This window comes from Hypanus sabinus, chromosome 18, assembly GCF_030144855.1.
Source record: "Hypanus sabinus isolate sHypSab1 chromosome 18, sHypSab1.hap1, whole genome shotgun sequence".
NCBI lineage: Eukaryota > Metazoa > Chordata > Chondrichthyes > Myliobatiformes > Dasyatidae > Hypanus > Hypanus sabinus.
In genome coordinates, this window is record NC_082723.1 from 9513477 (window position 1) to 9533052 (window position 19576).

Here is a 19576-nt window from a genome sequence, read left to right on the forward strand (position 1 = left end):
TCTGTCACTTCCTCTCATCGTGGGTGGAGAATGTTCTTTTCCTGCAATATTTTCAGCATGTTTCATTCCACTGTTTTTATCTGCTGAAGTGCAGCCGATGTTTCTGCGTGACTGAGTCTGCACCGCCATTCTGAGATCATGGCTGATCATTCACTATCAATACCCAGTCCCTGCCTTGTCCCCATATCCCTTGATTCCCCTATCCATCAGATATCTATCTAGCTCCTTCTTGAAAGCATCCATAGAATTGGCCTCCACCGTCTTCCGAGGCAGTGCATTCCACACCTCCACAACTCTCTGGGAGAAGAAGTTTTTCCTCAACTCTGTTTTAAATAACTGACCTCTTATTCTCAATCCATGCCCTCTGGTACTGGACTCTCCCAACATCTGGAACATATTTCCTGCCTCAATCCTATCAAATCCTTTAATTATCTTAAACGTTTCAATCAGATCCCCTCTCAATTTCCTCAATTCCATTGTGTACAAGCCCAATCTCTCCAATCTCTCTGCGTAAGACAGCCCTGCCATCCCAAGAATCAACCAAGTGAATCTATGCTGCACTTCCTCAATTGCCAGAATGTCCTTCCTTAAACCTGGAGACCAAAACTGTACACAATATTCCAGGTGTGGTCTCACCAGGGCCCTGTACAAATGCAAAAGGACATCCTTGGTCTTGTACTCAATTCCCCTTGTAATAAAGGCCAACATTCCATTTGGCCTCTTCACTGCCTGTTGATCTTGCTCATTCACCTTCATTGACTGATGAACTAGGACTCCTAGGTCTCTTTGCATTTCTCCCTTACCTAACTCTACACCGTTCAGACAATACTCTGCCCTCTTGTTCCTGCTTCCAAAGTGGATAACTTCACATTTATTCACATTGAATGACATCTGCCAAGTATCTGCCCACTCACTCAGCCTATCCAAGTCTCCCTGTATTCTCCTAACGTCCTCTTCGCATGTCACACTGCCACCCAGTTTCGTATCGTCAGCAAACTTGCTGATATAGTTTTCAATGCCCTCAGCTAAATCGTTGATATAAATCGTAAAGAGCTGTCGTCCCAATACAGAGCCCTGTGGTACCCCACTAGTCACCTCCAGCCAGTCCGAGATACACCCATTCACTGCTACCCTTTGCTTTCTATCTGCCAACCAGTTTTCTATCCATGTTGAAACCCTGCCCCCAATGCCATGAGCTCTGATTTTACTCACCAATCTCCTATGTGGCAGCTTATCGAATGCCTTCTGAAAAAGTGTCTTCTGATAAAAACACTGTCACAGCTCAAAACAATTTGGAGGAACAAGACTTCAACTTCTAACTGGCTACGTTCCGGCATCAGGAGCAATATCAAACACTCTGCTTCCCTCTCTTTATCAAAATGGAACATTCCTCCCCTTCATCAGTCTGTGACTTGGCTGTTTGTCTGTCTCTTTCACATTCTTAGAAGGATGAGAGGGGATCTGATTGGAACCGATAATTTTTTTTTAATGGATTGGAAACGCTGGAGGCAGGAAACATGTTCCCAATGTTGGGGAAGTCCGGAACCAAAGGCCACAGTTTAAGAATAAGGGGTAGGCCATTTAGAACGGAGTTCAGGAAATTTTCACCCAGAGGGATGAGGATCTATTGAATGCTCTGCTGCAGAAGGCAGTGAAGGCCAATTCCCTGGATGCCTTCAAGAAAGAGTTAAATAGAGCTCTAAAAGATAGCGGAGTCAAGGGATACGGGGAGAAGGCAGGAATGGGGTACTGATTGTGGATGATCAGCCATGGTCGCATTGAATAGCGTTGCTGGCTCGAAGGGCCGAATGGCCTACGCCGGCACCAATTGTGTATTGTCATGCACCACACACCTACTGAAATCACATTTTATTTACACGGCTGCGACTAGAGACTTTCTGATTATTATGTCCCCCCCTGGCATTTGACGGTGGTAAACTCAGAGTCAGCAATTGTATTGACCCTCAGGATTAGGTGATTAGGCTTTTTCGTTGGAGATCGACAAACTGCCGGTAGTGTGTGGCTGGATGAGTGGCTTGTTTTCAGACTGGAAGGTGGTAGCATTTGGAGTACCCCAGAGATCAGTCCCCGACCACATTTGTTCACAGTTTAATGACCTGGCGGAGGCAGCGAGATGTGAGATGTCCCAGTCTACTGGTGACGCAGAAAGAGTGGAGTTGGAGGAGGGGAGGCTATTCACATGCAACGTCGTAGCTTGCAGTCAGTACATAGTGCACTGTGAGGCTGCAGTGGCGGGTTCCATTGCCGGGATCAGTGCACAGTCACTGCGGGTTATGAGGAATTTGTGAATAAAGCGCCATTCTCCAATTTGGAATCTCAAGCCGAGGAGCAAGCCTATCGTTTGTATATTTAAGTTGTATTTATGGCATTGCGACCAGATACTGTAGCCCTCCACGACCTCTCTATCCAGTCCTTTCAATATTCGACTTCATTCGTAAATTTGGCCACAGGGCCATCAATACTGTCATCCGATGCATTGACATAGAACGTAAACAGAAACGTTGCCAACTCAGACCCCTGTGGGCCTCTGGGGTAACAATCTCAGGATTGCTGCCTGCGCCACGTGTTAGCGATGAAAGAATAGCATGATCAGGCGTATTAATGTGCGGCTGAGAGACTTGTGTAGGGGGCAGGGCTTCAGATTCCTGGATCATTGGGGTCCCTTTCGGGGGAGGTACGACCTGTACAAAACTGATGGGCTACACCTGAATACAAAGCGGTCCAGTATCCTGGCGGGCAGATTTAATAAAGCTGTTGGTGAGGGTTTAAATGAATTTGCAGGGAGATGGGAACCGGAGTGATTGGGATGAGGAAGGGGAAAACACAAATAAATCAAAGACAGCGTGCAACAGAGATTAGAGAAAGAACAGGCGGGAGACAAAGTTTAATCAAAGCCAGTGGCATGAGTTACAGGGCAATAGAGTCGTGGTGCAATTAAAACAGAAAGCAACAAATGCTGGACTGAGTGTTGTATTTGAATGCACGCAGCATAAGGAATAGAATGGACGATCTTGAAATTCAGGATTGGCAAATTTGACGCTGTGGCCATCTGTGAAACTTGGCTAAAGAATGGCTGGCATTGGGAACTGAACGTCCAAGGATACAAGGTGTATCAGAAAGATAGGTGAGTGGGCACAGGAAGTGGTGTGGCCCTGAGTACAACAAATAAGATTAAATCATTGGAATTAGATGACATAGGATTGGAAGGTCGCTGTAGGTCGAATTAAGAGATTTACGATGTATGTCAATGATTTCGACTACAGCATTAATGGATTTGTGGCTAAATTTTCCGATGATACCAAGATAGGTGCAGGAGCAGGTAGTGTTGAGGAAACGGAGAGCCTGCAGAGATACTTAGATAGTTTAGTGGAATAGGCAAAAAAGTGGCAAATGAAATACTAAGTTGTAAAGTGTACTAAATTGGTGGAAGAAATAAACGGGCGGGCAATTATTTAGATGGGGAGAGAATTCTAAATGCAGAGATACAAGTGGACTTGGAAGTCCTTCTGCAAGATACCCTAAAGGTTGACTTCCAGGTTGAGTCGGTGGTGAAGAAGGCAAATGCAATACTGACATTCATTTCTAGAGGTATAGCATATAGGAGCAGGGATGCAATGGTGAGTCTCTTTAAGGCACTCGTGATATCACTCAGACTATTGTGTGCAATTTTGAGATCCTAATTTTAAAAATGATACACTGACATTATACGGACCTGGACGTCAAGAGACGGGAGGACGTCGCGAACGATCGCTCACGCTGGAGACGAGAACTGCACAGAGGGCTGGAGCGCGGAGGAGAGAAACTGAGGCTTGCCGCCGAGGAAAAGCGCGCTCGCCGAAAAGACAACAACACGGCAACATTGGAGGAGAGCGTCTTCAAATGCAATCGCTGCAACCAAGACTGTCACTCCCGTGTGGGCCTGTACAGCCACAACAGACGCTGCACCACCATCAGCAGCTGAATCAGAAATCTCCAGGCGCAGATCCATGGTCTCTCGAGACCGACGGATGCCACATCATCATACTGACATTAGAGAGGGTTCAGAGAAGATTCCCGAGAATGATTCCGTTGGGCTGTATTCCCTGGACTTCAGGAGAATAATGGGGATCTCATAGAAATATTCTCAATGCTAAACGGTCTGAACAGATTAGATATGGGAAAGTTAGTTTCCCATGTTAGGGGATTCTAGGACAAGAGGTCATGACTGCTGAATTAAAGGACGTCCATTTAGAACAAAGATACGGATAAATTACTTAAATCAGTGGGTGGGGAATGTGTGGAATTTGTTGTCATAAGTGGCTGAGGAGCCAAGTCATTGTGTGCATTTCAGGTAGAGATAAATAGATTATTGATTAGCCAGCACATCAAAGGGTATGGCGTGATGGCAGGGGAGTGGGGTTGACTGGAAGAATTGGATCAGCCCATGATTGAATGGAGGAGCAGAATTGTTTCGCCGAATGGCCAACTACTGCTCCAATATTTTATGGTCTTATTGTCTATTCTACTGTTTCGACCCGTCAAAGTGCAGCCAATAGTTCTGGGTATATGAACTATTCATATGAGAATATAGCCTTTTCCATTTTTCTGAGCTCCTCATAAATGTGTAGTTTACTCAAGCTTTGCTCCAGAATTGCCACACAATTACATGTTTATTACATTTATTTTTATTTTTGCACTACTTATATCAGTTAACGACTTAATGTGAATATTTTTGTAATTCATAGCTGTTAAAATCTATTGTTATGAATTAAGTTCTCCTGCTGCTGCAGAGACAACGGATTTCATGACATATGCCGGTGCTATTAAAGCTGATTCTGATATTGATATGGGAGACCCACCACCGGTCACCTGATCCCAGTTACCGCAGATGGGAATGCGAGATTGAAGCCTTTTCTAATTATTTGCATTCTTCAGAAACGACAACTGTTCAGTTAAGTTTCCTTCTGAGTTTCCAAAGCAGAAGCTCAGTCTGTCTAATATTTCCACACAATTAAAATGTGGTATTTGTTTATTCTTATCACGTACTGAGCTACAGTGAAAATCTTGCCCGACGTACCATCTACACAGATCAATACATTACGACAGTACATTGAGCTGAGATACGACAAAACGATAACTGTAACAAAGCATTATGGCTGCAGAGAAAGTGCAGTGTAGATAGACATCTGGTACAGGATCACGTCGAGTTACACTGTGAGGTCGAGTCCATTTTATCATTCATTTGGCTTATAACCGCAGACAGGAAGCCGACCTTGAGCCTGGTGGTTCGCGCTTAAAAGCTTTTGTATCTCTTCCCCGATGGGGGAGAGGGTTTTGCAGCAAGAATGTCCAGATTCTGAGGATCTTTGAGTACATGGCCTGCTTTTCCGAGGCTGGGGAAGTGTAGGAAGAGCCCATGGAGGGGAGACTTGTTTCTCTGATGTTCTCTGTTCTCCAAAGTTCTCTGCAGTTCCTTGCATTCATGGGCAGAGCAGAAGCCATACGAAGGCGTGAAGTATCGACAAGAAGCTCAGAGACCTCGGCCTTCACCCTGCCTTGCGTAGCTGGATCGTGGAATTTCTGTCAGATCGCCAGCAGGTGGTAAGAGTGAGCTCCCTTACATCTGTCTCTCTGACCCTCAGCACACATACCCCACAGGGTTGTCTCCTTGGCCCCCTCCTTTCGTCTCATGACTTGTGTCGCCACCCACAGCTCCACTCTGCTAATTTGCTGACGACATTACTCTGACTGGACTAATCTCAAATATTAACGAGGCAACCGACAGAGAAGAAGCCATCACCCCGACACAGTGGTGTCAAGAAAACAATCTCTCCCTCATTGTGTCAAAAACAAAGAAGCTGGTTGTGGATTACAGGAAGAATAGAGATAGGGGCCAAATTCAACATGTTCAAGTCTGTTATTGCACATTTTAATGTAGATCATGACAGAATGTACTGTATTTTATATCCGGTTAATGACATGTTTATAGATTGTTACTGACAGAGAATCATATAATTGGTGATCCGCGTGTTATCTGAATGTACTTGCCTGTGATGCTGCCACAAGTCAGTGTTTCTCTGTACCTGTACCTTCCCGTATTTGTGCACTTGGCAATAAATTCAACAGGACCAGAGAAATCTCTGTGAGATTTGATTAGTGATGATCATCTCGGCTGCTCGTTAGGTCGAATGTAAAGAGACAGTACACTGTTAAATGCAAAACCCTGAAGAGTATTGGTGATCAGAGGGATCTTAGACTCCAAGTTCATCGCTCCCTGAAAGAGACTGCACAGATTGACCGAGTGGTTAAGAAGGCAAATGGCGTGGTTATCTTTATTAGTTGAAGCTTTGAGTTCAAATGTCGGGAGGTTGTGTTGCAGCTGTTACGAGCCTGCGGTCGTACTGTGACTGTTTCTTTAAGAGCGCCGGCGTGAGGAGGCGGGACTATGACGTCAGTCACAGGCTGACAGCGCTAACTGTGGGTTGACCATAAGAGAGAGAGAGCGATCTGCAGACAGGCAGTCGGCCAGTCTAAAGAGAGAAAGAGAGAGACTGGAAAAGCTGATAGCTTCAGTTAGTCGCAGCTGAGGCTTGGAACTCTCCTCTGCCCACAAGAGTGGGTTGATCATCGCTACACGGAACAACAACGAATGCGTGTGGCTGTCACTTCGTATAATCCATGGAATGGATTGTGGAATATCTTGTGTTAACCCTTGCCTGGGTATGTTGTGTGGTAATCCTTGGTAGACGGTATTCCTGTGACAAGTCACTTTCGCTGATAACTCGTATATGGACAGATTCAACGGATAAGAACTTCGACGACGGCTGTTTCGAAGTAACGGCCATTTTTTCTACCTTTTACCCTGGATCACAAATATCTGTCTCCCATCATTTATTCCGGGGGATTACTGAACTTTCAACTTTACCGTCTCAAGACTCTAAGCTTTGTTCCCTCAGGCTCGATAATTTGGCAGTTATATTTACACATGTATACACATAACACTGTTAACTTTCCTTTGTTTCGTTAAGTTACGGTATGGAGATACTAAAAAAAGAAATGGTTTACCATCAAAACCAGACTCCAGTGTGAACTCTATTGCTGATGGTTCGTTTCTCAAACATTACAGTTCGTAACATAGTTTTATAAAACTAGTTAGGCCACATCTGGAGTATTTAATACAGTTCTGGGCGCCCCCATTCTCGGAAGGATGTCGGGGTTTGGAGAGGGCGCAGAAGAGGTTTACCAGGATGCTGCCTGGATTAGAGGGCATGAGCTATAACGAGAGGTTGGACAAACTTGTGTTGTTTTCTCCAGAGCGGCGCAGGCTGGGGTGAGACTGGATGGATGTTGATAAGATTACGAGAGGAATAGATACAGTGGACAGACGATATATTTTTTCCTGCGGGTTGAAATGTCTAACACATTTAGGGTGAGGGGCGATGTGAACGGCGTTTGCTTGTTTACAGAGTGATGGGGATCTGGATCTTGCTCTTTTTTTTATTACAAAATCCTTTATTACAAATTTCGGTGCTATACAATACATACAAAACAGTGGCAAACACAATTACTGCACTACAAATAGACAATAGACATTACACCAGAATGTTGCCATCTCTATCCACGATGGCATTTACACCCCGCGGAGCCCAACGGTCTCGAAACTCCTCCAAGGCCACTGTGGACTGCGCGTGTTCCTTTTCAATAGTTACCCGAGCACGAACATACCCCCTAAACATTGCCAGGCAGTCTGCCCGGGGAGATCCTCCCGCCACCCGTTTCCAAGACCCTCGGATGGCGGATTTCGCCAGCCCCAGGAGCAAGTTGACTAGGACATCCTCATCCCTCCATGCCCCCTTCCTTATATAAACAGGGTGGGACTAAAATGCAGCCAGAAGGCGAGAAGCAGCCCACGCAAATATGCAAAAAGAGGCTGCAGCCTCACACACTCCATGTACATGTGGTACACGGTCTCCTCCAGCCCGCAGAAGTGGCATGCGGGTGGGAAGTCCATGTACAAACTGAAAAACTTATTGCAGGGCACTGCCCTATGCAGTACCCTCCAGCCCTGGGGGGGAGGGACACCCCACCGGTCACTTGATATCGTTTGCCCCTCCCATTTAACAGCAGATGCGCAGCATCTGGGCGTCTGTGTCCGAGGCCCCGCCCTCGTGATGATGCAACAATTACTTCGCGCATGCTCACAGTCTACAGGCGGGCGGCGTGCTCGCTTCCCCAGTACATCTGCTCCGGGATCGGCTAAGGGTTCCCGCCTCCTGGGTGCGGAGCCGGGGGTCGAGATCGCTGTCTGCGGGCCGAAGATATCACTTTCGCATCGGTGAGTACTGAGAGCGATCCCGAGCGGGGAGATCCGATGTTGGCCATGAGCTCCGAACCGAGGGCCAATTTCTCATTTCGTACCCAGTTATCTGGGCTCGTCAGAAATGTGTCGGCTTCAGTGAATCTGCATTAAACGATCCAAACCAGGAGCCCAGGCTGTGTATTTTCGCAGAATTGAAACGTAACTCCCGCCAACAGGTCACATGAGTCTGTGCGCCGCAGATCGGCTCCGCCCTCCGCTTCGGACGCATGATCACGTGGTGTGTGTCCACCGTCCGCGGATGAATGGTGATGCGATGCGGGATGGTGGGGGTGGTGGAGGGATGTATGGTGAAGTAAACCTACCGAATGCTGAAAAGCCTGAATACAGTGGACATGGAGAGGATGTTTCCATTAGATGGAAAGTCTGCGATTGACAGCACAGCGTCAGAGTAAACATGCTTCCCTTTAAAACTGAGATGAGACAAATTTCTTCAGCCAAAAGATGGCTGATCTGTGGGATTTTGCCTCAGAGGTTGTTTGAAGCTGCCATTTGGGTATATTTATGACAGAGGTTAATATGTTCATGATTGCTAAGGATCATCAGGGTACCTGGAGCAAGGCAGGAATATGGTGTCAGAATAAATCTCAGCCATGGTTGAGTGGTGGAGCAGACTCCATGGATCAAATCACCTAATTCTGTCCCTGCATCTTATGTCTTACCTAAACTGAATGATAACGCCTTCCTATCCCATATCAGGTTTTGTGATGTGGCAGGGACAGTGGGATCATTATAATTGTCTTCAGTTTTTAGATTTCAGTGAGCAGATAGATTTTTTTCTCCTTTGTATTATTAACATGCTTCTTTATATCTCATGTTAAAGTTACACCTGCGGTGAGAGATTTATTGGAAGAAAAACCCACAACTGGAAGCAAACCACAACTGAAGACGAGGGAACAGCAACACGTGAAACAGCCCGAGGACTGAGAGAACCGACTGGAGAGAAACCTTCTGACTCAGAGTTTCCATTGATTCAGTCAGGAGAAAGATTGGTGAGTCTCATTTTCTCGTACACTGGTCCTTTAGGCATCACATAACTGTGGTAGGTATACTATGTGGAAGGTAGGGAATAATTGGATTGAGGTGAATGTGCCCAGAAATACCAGTTATGCCTCTATCAGACCCAGTTGCAATCACTCCAGATCTGCTAATGTGCTGTCAGTAACACAGCTCTTTAAAATCACACACATTCCCTCAGTGCTTCCTTGAAGAACTTACAACTTCTGAATTAGGTTTTGGTCAGTTCTGAGTGTGGAGAGGGAAAGAGGGGTGTTTATATTTACTGTCTTGCAAAAAGAAGTAATTGTTTGCAATTACTTGCTGCAGACTCACTACCCATACCCTGTACATTCTCAACCAGATTATTGACATCGATGACAAGTAGCAATGGGTGTCACCCCAGGGAGCTCCAGGAGACATGGGCCTTGACTCCAATAAACAGCCTCCCATCATCACCATCTGCTTCCTAACATCGAACTGTTCCCAGACTCTGGGCTCTGAGACAAACACAATGGTAGCAGCAAGATTAGACAGTGATTAATATAAAGAGAGATTTGTTGCTTCCTGAAAACTGTATGATGCAATGGACCAAATCCTCCCTTGCTCACAACGTAATCTGCCCTTGGACCATTCCTCCCGGGTCGCACTGTGCCCAATAACCCACATCCCCAACCTCTCTCCACCGGCCAGTAGCCCCACAACTTTCCCACCATCTACCCCACACCCGTACACACAAACAGATTCATGTCACCAACATCCACTCTCACAGCTTGGGAACCACAACTAACTGATCCTACATGCCAGGGTCAGACTGTCCAGCCGTCTGCCTCCATCCCGGCCCTTTCCCCCGCAACCGACCTTCGATTTGCGTTGTCACGTACCCCGTAGCTGTGCAACCAAACCAGGAGAAATGGAATGATATGTTGGAGTCTGGTGGTACTGTAACTACAGGTGTTTATTAATAAACAAAGTAAGACAGAATCAAAAATGCAAATATACATATATAACAGGCTAGCAATGATAAATACAGAAGTGTAGAAATAAGAATTAAAACCGAGATCTATCGTAGTCTAGGGATAAATGAATAGTCTTCAGATAATGCAGAGTTCAGTTTGGGTTGAGGTAGTTGCTGTTGTGACATTGGAGAGAGTGAGAGAGAGAGAGAGAGAGAGAGAGAGAGAGAGAGAGAAAGAGAGATGAGCGGCTGCAGCAGGCAAACCTTCCGTTGTCTTCTTGTTCTTTTGTACTGTTGTGGTCATTGATTATGACCCTTCCATTCCTGGCTAGACCATTCCTCAGTGCTGGACTTGTCACCCAGGGGAGGATGGGCACACACACAAGCCCACACCGGCCCGCCTTCACACACTGTGAGCTTTGGAACGATTCCCCCGAATCGGTCCTCCAATCCCGCACCTTCCTGTGGGTGCACAACACTCGTTCAGTGTCCAGTGGCATGTCTGGCTGTGTCTCAGCAGACTCGTCTTTTATCTCCCCTGTCGGGGTTCCAGCCATCCATCAACTGATCATGTCCATCAAACTGGCCACTCCCTCCTGTCTCACCAGGCACCTGGCACCACTCTGCTGTGTCAGCAAGGATTCACTCAAGCAGGCAAAGTCCTTGGAAGTAAAGTCAACAATCAGTGAAGAAGCCATAATTTTAAATCCTTGTTTCTCTCTCATTATCAGCATATGCAGCATGGCGCCTCTCCCCTTCATTATCTCTCCCTCTCGTTAGCAGCATAGTTCACGGGAGGCCAACTCTGGACCCCATCTCCCCATGGTTTTCTCATCACACATAACAATGTAAACCCGAGATCAGCTCCTTCCTCATCACCACCCAACCAGGCTCGGAGCTCGTTAAGGAGCCTCGTGTGTGGCACCTTGTCAAAGGTCTGAAAATCCAAGTACAGAATATCAACCAATTCTCATTTGTCTACCCTGCTTATTATTTCTCAAAGCATTCCACCAAGTTCATTGGGCAAGATTTTCCCTTGCGGAAACAATGCTGACTCTGGCCTATTTTATGTTGTGCCTCCAAGTACCCCGAACTCACATACTTAACAATCGACTCCAACATCTTTCAAACCACTGTCAGTCTAAGTGGCCTATAGTTTCCTTTCTTCTGCCTCTCTCGCTTCTTGAAGAGTGGAGTGACTTCTGCAATTTTTCAGTCTTCCAGAGCCATTTCTGAATTTAGTGATTCTTGAAGGATCATTAGTAATGCCTGCACAATCTGTCCACCCACCTCTTTCAGAACTGTGGGTGTAAACCATCAGGTCCAGGTGACTTATCTGCCTTCAGATCTTCAATTTCCAATGAACCTTCTCTCTTGTTGTGGTCCCTTCTTTACAGGTCCCACCTTCCCTGGAAGAGAGCCATGGAACCAAAAATCCTATCCACTCCCCCCTCCACATACCTGATGTCATGCACGGGTTTTCTACACTGGGGTCTGACGTCACATGTGTGGTACCTTACGTCTGTGGGTTTGTTTCTCATGGTTGTGCAGTTTTATTTTTATTCCGTTCAGACAAGGGAGTGAAATCCAGATCTGTCATGTCCTCTCATTGTGGGTGGGCATTTTTTTCATTGACCCCATTCCACTCTTTCAACTTGCTGAAGTGTAGCCAATGTTTCATGTTACATATCATATTCATGACATATCCCTACCAATGCAAGAAGGAAGCTGAGGAATATTAAGTTTGCTTATAACAGCAGAATGGAAAATGTCCCTAGGCCTGATGGGACGTTTTCTGTTTTTATGTTTTCATTTATCTTCAACCCGATGGGTGGTTGAGAATTGAAAATGTCTGGCCTGGACTTCTGGGAATCTAATGTTGCCTGATTTACTGAGGCAGCAGGAAGTATAGAGCGAGTCCATGGAGGGGAGGCTTGTTTCCATGATGTGCTCAGCGAAGTCCACAGTTCTGTGCTATTTCTTGAAGTCAACAGAAGAGAGTAGCCACACAAAGGTGTGATGTATCCAAATGGAATACTTTTCATGGTGTAAAGTTAAATTCGCCGGATATATAACCACACCACAATCAGTTCATAACCTTATCTTTTTCAGGAGTTCACTTTATTCTGTTCCACCAATCATGGGAAGTTCACATCTACAGATGCACTGGGTTGTCTGCACCACTCTCTGCAGGTTCCTGCGATTAAGGAAAGTACAGTTCCCGTACCAGGCAGTGATGCAACCAGTCAGGATGCTCTCAATTGTCTCCCTGTAGAAAGCTCTTAGGATTTGCGGCCCAAACGAAGCTTCTTCAGCCATCTGAGGTGAGAACACAGCTGGTATGTACGGACCATTTGAGATCCTTGGTGATGTTTATGTTGAGGAACTTAAAGCTGTTCACCATCTTAACTCCAGGTCCATTGACGTCAATAGGGGTTAGTCTGCCTCCATTCCTCCTGTCCTCCACAATCAGCTCCTTTGTTTTTGTGACAATGAGGGAGAGTTTGTTCAGTCAGTCAGATGTTGTTCAGACCTCAGGTAGAGTCAGCAATCAAATGGTTGAGCATGGTGCGATGAATGTGCTGAGCTGTGTATATCATAATGCAGGACGCATCGCAGGAAAGCCAGATGAGCTCAGGACAGGGAATTATGATATTGTAGCCATTCTTGGGACTTGGTTGCACCCAACAGTCTGAGGGATTTAGAGGAACAAATTTCCAGAGAGATCACAGACCATGCCGAGAAACAAAGGTTGATTCAGTAAGTGATTTTAACTTTCCAGATATTATCTGTGACCCCATAATGTAAAAGGACTAGATGGGGTAGAGTTTTTCAAATGTGCCCTTACTCAGTAGGTAGGATTCCCGACATAGAAGTGTGCAGTAAGCTGTAAGGAAATGATCCAGAGCTGGTGATAGAAATTAGTGATCATAATGCCATGAGATTCAAAGTAAGTATGGAAAAAGAGAGGTCTGGATCACGGGTTGAGATTCACAATTGGAGAAAGGTCAATTCTGTGTATCAGAAAGGATCTGACAAGTGTGGTTTGGGACAGGGTGTTTTCTGGCAAAGGAGTACTTGGTAAGTGGGAGGCCTTCAGAAGTGAAATTTTGAGGATGTAGAGCTTGTATGTGCCTGCCAAAATAAAGGTTGAATGGTAACTGGTGCAGGGAACCTGGGTTTTTAAGAGATATTGAGGCCCCAGATATTTTGTTCCTCTAAATTGTTTAAAATTTTTAATTGTTTAAAACGGGTTCTAGAAGTAAGCCTAGCAATTATAGACCTGTCAGTTTGACATCAGTGGTGGGTAAATTAATGGAAGGTATTCTTAGAGATAGTATTTATAATTATCTGGATAGATCTGATTAGGAGTAGCCAGCATGGATTTGTGCGTGGAAGAGCATGTTTGACAAAACTTATTGAATTTTTTGAAGAAGTTACGAGGAATGTTGACGAGGGTAAGGCAGTGGATGTAGTCTATATGGACTTCAGCAAAGCCTTTGACAAAGTTCCACATGGAAGGTTAGTTAAGAAGGTTCAGTTGTTAGGTATTAATGCTGGAGTAATAAAAGGGATTCAACAGTGGCTAGATGGAAATGACAGAGAGTAGTGGTGGATAATTGGTTATCGGGATGGAGGCTGGTGACTAGCGGGGTGCTTCAGGGATCTGTTTTGGCCCAATGTTGTTTGTAATATACATAAATGATCTGGATGATGGGGTGGTAAATTGGATTAGTAAGTATGCCGATGATACTAAGGTAGGAGGTGCTGTGGATAATGATGTGGGTTTTCAAAGCTTGCAGGGAAATTTATGCCGTTTAGAAGAATGGGCTGAACATTGGCAATTGGAGTTTAATGCTGAGAATTGTGAGGTTCTACATTTTGGCAGGAATAATCCAAATAGAACATACAGGGTAAATGGTAGGACCTTGACGAATGCAGTGGAACAGAGAGATCTAGGAATAACAGTGCATAGTTCCCTGAAGGTGGAGTCTCATGTAGATAGGGTGGTGAAGAAGGCTTTTGGAACGCTGGCCTTTATCAATCAGAGCATTGAGTACAGAAGTTGGGATGTAATGTTGAAATTGTACAAGGCATTGGTAAGGCCAAATTTAGAATATTGTGTACAGTTCTGGTCACCGAATTATAGGAAAGATATCAATAAGTTAGAGAGAGTGCAGAGACAATTTACTAGGATGTTACCTGGGTTTCAGCACTTAAGTTACAGAGAAAGTTAGGTCTCTATTCATTGGAGCGTAGAAGGTTGGTGGGGCATTTAAAATTTTGAGAGGGATAGATAGAGTTGAGGTGAATAGGCAGTTTCCATTGAGAGTAGGGGAGATTCAAACGAGGACATGATTTGAGAGTTAGGGGGCAAAAGTTTAAGGGAAACACGAGGGGGTATTTCTTTACTCAGAGAGTGATAGCTGTGTGGAATGAGCTTCCTGTAGAAGTAGTAGAGGCCAGTTCAGTTTGTGTCATTTAAGGTAAAATTAGATAGGTATATGGAGTGGAGGGATATGGGCTGAGTGTGGGTAGGTGGGACTAGGTGAGATTAAGAGTTCGGCATGGACTAGGAGGGCCGAGATGGCCTGTTTCCTTACTGTGATTGTTGTATGGTTATATGTTTAAATGCCTCAGATGGTTGGGTGCTACCAAGACTCATTAATGACTACAATATCATGATTCCACACACTGAGCTCATCTGACTTTTTTTTAGTTGTCTACTGTTGGTTTCCAAAAGCTTCCCAATAGTTTTTGCTCTTTTGTTTGCCCTCTCTTTGGCTTTTATGTTGGCTTTGGCTTCTCATTTTAGCCACAGTTGTGTCCTCCTGCCTTTCCAATACTTTCACTTCTTTGGGATGTATCGATCACTTAGCTCCCGAATTGCTCCCAGAAACTCCAGCCTTTGCTGCTCTGTTGTCACTCCTACCTTTTTCCTTCCAAACAAGTTTGTCCAGCTTCTCTGTCACAGAAACCTGGAGAAGTTCAGTATGGAAACAGGCTATTTGGCCCATCTAGTCAACGCTGAAAAAACATTTAAGCTGTCTAATGCAACTACCTGAACCGGGACCATCGCCCTCCATAACCCTACCATCCAGGCTCCCAAAACTTCTTTAAAATGTTGAAACTGAGCTCATATTCATCACTCATGCTGACATCTCATTCCACACTCTCACAACTATTTCAGTGAAGAGCTTTTCCACACCTTTGCCTTTGCCACTTACCCATGACCTCTGGTTATCATCCCGCCCAACCTCAGTGGAAAATGCTGCTTGCATTTACCCTATCTGTACCCTAATAATTTTGTAGACTTCTAACAAAACCTCAAAGCAATGTATGATTCCCTTGTTTCTGTTTAGTCCATATTTTAGGTGAAAAGATGTTGAGGGGCATTGATCGTGTGTATCGCCAGAGGCTTTTTCCCCCAGGTCTAAAGTGGCTAACATGAGGGGCGTAGTTTTAAGGTGCTTGGAAATAGATATCGAAGGGATGTCAGGGGTTAGTTTTTTTACACAGAGAGTGGTGGGTGCATGGAATGAGTACCGGCTATTTGCGTGAGAGTGTTTCAGTTACTGTGGGGCCAGGAACCCATGCAGCTCAGTGGGAAAAGGAAATAATACCAATGGAGAGAGTCAAACTGAGCCAGGTCACAGATTGGGGATGGCAGAAATGCCCATTCTCATATAGACAGGAGGAGCATCAGAGAATATGATGGTCATTCCAGATATTAGCATTGTGCCCAGTTAGAAGATGACTTCTCTCTCCAACTTGGGTTGAACTTCACTGTAACAGTGTGAAGCCATATCACACCTTGACAAGTCAGTGACCTCATCTGAAATCTTGTCCTGCACCCATTGATGGATTTTGTAAATCTTTTTACAGGTTGAAAATGATGAGGAATTTGTCTACTGGAATCTCAAACAGATCATGCCAGTTTTGCTGTCTCTGACCAGATATTTAAGAATTGGAACAAGGGATTCACTTCATCTTCATTCCTGTTCAGACTGTGGGGAGGGGATTCACTTGATCATCTGACCGACTGGCACGCCTGTCATTTTACATGGGGGGAACGCATTCACCTGCTCAGACAGTGGGAATGGATTCAGTCGGTCATCTCAACTGAAGATTCATCAGCAAGTTCACACTGGGACAAGGCCATTCACCTGTTCTGTGTGTGAGAAGGGATCCAGTCGGTCTTTCCAGCTGTGGACACACCAGTCGGTTCACACTGGGCGGAGGCTGGTCATCTGCTGAACTAGTCGGGAAAAATCCACTCGGTCATCTGACATAATGTCTCACCAGTGAGTTCACACTGGGGAGTGGCGGTTCACCTGCTCAGACTGTGGGAGGGGATTCACTTGCTAATCTGACCTAATGGCTCATCTGCGAGTTCACACTGGGGAGAGGCCGTTCACCTGCTCAGACTGTGGGAAAGGATTCACTCGGCCATCTGACCTAAAGGTACATCAGCGAGTTCACAGTGGGGAGAGGCCGTTCACCTGCTCAGGCTGTGGGAAAGGATTCACTCGGTCATCTGACCTAAAGGTACATCAGCAAGTTCACACTGGGGAGAGGCCGTTCACTTGCTCAGACTGTGGGAAGGGATTCACTTCCTCATCTCAACTGCTGATACATCAGCGAGTTCACACTGGGGAGAGGCCATTCACCTGCTCAGACTGTGGAAAGGGATTCACTCGGTCATCTGACCTAAAGGTACATCAGCGAGTTCACACTGGGGAGAGGCCGTTCTCCTGCTTGGTCTGTGGAAAGGGATTCACTCGATCATCTGACCTAAAGGTACATCAGCGAGTTCACACTGGGGAGAGGCCGTTCACCTGCTCAGACTGTGGGAAGGGATTCACTTCCTCATCTCAACTGATGATACATCAGCGAGTTCACACTGGGGAGAGGCCGTTCACCTGCTCAGACTGTGGGAGGGGATTTATTTCCTCATCTAACCTGAAGGTACATCAGCGAGTTCACACTGGGGAGAGGCCGTTCTCCTGCTTGGACTGTGGAAAGGGATTCACTCGGTCATCTGACCTGATGGTACACCAGCGAGTTCACATTGGGGAGAGGCTGTTCACCTGCTCGGAATGTGGGAAGGGATTTACTCGGTCATCTCAACTGAAGGTACATCAGCGAATTCACACTGGGGAGAGGCCATTCACCTGCTCATACTGTGGGACAGGATTCACTCAGTCATCCTCCCTAATGAAACACCAGCGAGTTCACACCGGGGAGCGGCCGTTCACCTGCTCGGACTGTGGGAAGGGATTCATTTGCTCATCTAACCTGAAGACACATCAGCAAGTTCACACTGGTGAGAGGCCATTCACCTGCTCAGACTGTGGGAAAGGATTCATTCGGTCGTCTTACCTAATGGCTCACCAACGAGTTCACACAAGGGAGTGGCCGTTCACCTGCTCGGATTGTGGGAAGGGATTCTCTTGCTCATCTCACCTACTGAGACACCAGTCAGTTCACACAAAGGAGCGGCCGTTCACCTGCTCGGACTGCGGGGAGGGATTCACTCAGTCATCTAAACTTCTGGTACACCAGCGATTTTTCACTGGGGAGAGGCCATTCACCTGCTCAGACTGTGGGAAGGGATTCACTCAGTCATCCCAACTGAAGGTACATCAGTGAGTTCACACTGGAGAGAGGCCGTTCACCTGCTCAAACTGCGGGAAGGGATTCAATTACTCATCCCAACTGAAGGTACATCAGAGAGTTCACACCAGGGAGCAGCCATTCACCTGCTCGGACTGCGGGAAGGGATTCACATGGTCATCTCAACTACAGAGACACCAGTGAGTTCACACTGAGTAGAGGCTGATCACCTGCTCAGACTTTGGGAAGAGATTCTCTCAGCCAAATCAACCAAATGTGCATCATTGAGTTCACAATGGGGAGAGGCCATTCTCCTGCTGTGAATGTGGGAAGTGATTCACTCAGTCATCTCAGCTTATGTAACTCTCGCTTCGGCTAGCAGCTTAATGCAGGGGGAGATAGCCCCCAGCCCGGCCAAACTTGAGAGATCTTGTTTGGGTGGATGCTGTGTGATGTGTCCCCTGTTACAGATCAGTTTCCTGAAATAACAAACAGTACACCATATGTGATTAAACGATTGTGCTTTATATTTCTTACTTTGACTATAGGGTTAGTAAAGTAAACAGAGAAAAATTGCACGCTCTCTCCATTCACGTCTTCTCATCTCTCCCTAGCGAAAGACCACAAATTTTCTCTTCCAGACTCACAAGAAAGAAATTTTCTCTCGTTGGATTGCCCCGCACACCAAATCCCTCTTATATCTAGTCCTACAGAGAAACCATTACTTCAGCATTGAAACATTACAGAGAGGCCATTACATTAGCAGTGAAACATTGCAGCATGTTACACTTGTGACACACTACCGGGTTCACACTGGGGAGAAAGTTTAAATGAGTTGCATGCTGGATATTTGTCCATCACTATTGCTGAATGCAATTTTGAGAGTGACTGTCGGTGCTGAACTCTGCAATTATTGCTGCTGCTCAACACACCCAGTTCTGCAGCCTGGTCACTGGGCATGGGAGGAGTTTCTTCTGCTGCACATCCACCCTTAATGGGACTGGAGTTTAATATTCTGGATTTGAGACAAATAAATCAGTTTATTTTAAACTCTGTTTCTGGTACTTAAGTGAATTTATAACACACCCAGTGTACAGTAGAGAGTCAACTCTGGCCAGCTGGACCCTGCCAGAGATTCTGTTCCATGACAGTCCCTTCAAATCCTCCCCTGTATGGCCAAAGTTGGCATGGTTTTCCTCAGGAGAAATCTTCCCAGACAAATCTGTTGGAATTCTTTGGTGAAATAAGAAAGGTGGTGGGTGTTGTTTGTTTGGATTTTCAGATGGTTCTGAACAAGGTGCTGCAGCTGAAGCTGCTGAACAAGACTACAGCTCACGGTATATGATGACTCTGTGCTGTTCCCTCTGTTTAGAATTATGGGCAGGTATCCCGAATACTTCTAAAGCCAAGATAGAGACGATATGGAGAGGATGTTTCCCATAATGCATAGCCCAGGACCAGGGGTACACCCTCAGACTACAGGGAAATCAATTCATAAGAGAGATGAGGAGGAAGTCTTATGTTTATTCAACATGGCCATGACTGATCTATGCTTCTGTGCCCATCCCCCTCTATCTCCAGCTCAAATGTACCAAGTCAGCTGCCTACACTCAGATAGATAGACACTT

The 19576-nt window shown here is 45.8% G+C and overlaps 1 protein-coding gene across 1 annotated transcript; it reads left to right on the forward strand.

Moving 5' to 3' along the window:
• The first annotated feature begins 8119 nt into the window (after positions 1-8119).
• LOC132407317 (zinc finger protein 229-like) lies at positions 8120-18968 on the forward strand. Its single transcript, XM_059993649.1, has 4 exons — positions 8120-8335; positions 9201-9369; positions 12444-12655; positions 16218-18968. The coding sequence occupies exon 4, from the start codon at positions 16710-16712 to the stop codon at positions 17982-17984; it is 1275 nt and encodes a 424-aa protein (XP_059849632.1). The 5' UTR covers positions 8120-8335; positions 9201-9369; positions 12444-12655; positions 16218-16709; the 3' UTR covers positions 17985-18968.
• Positions 18969-19576: the final 608 nt, after the last annotated feature.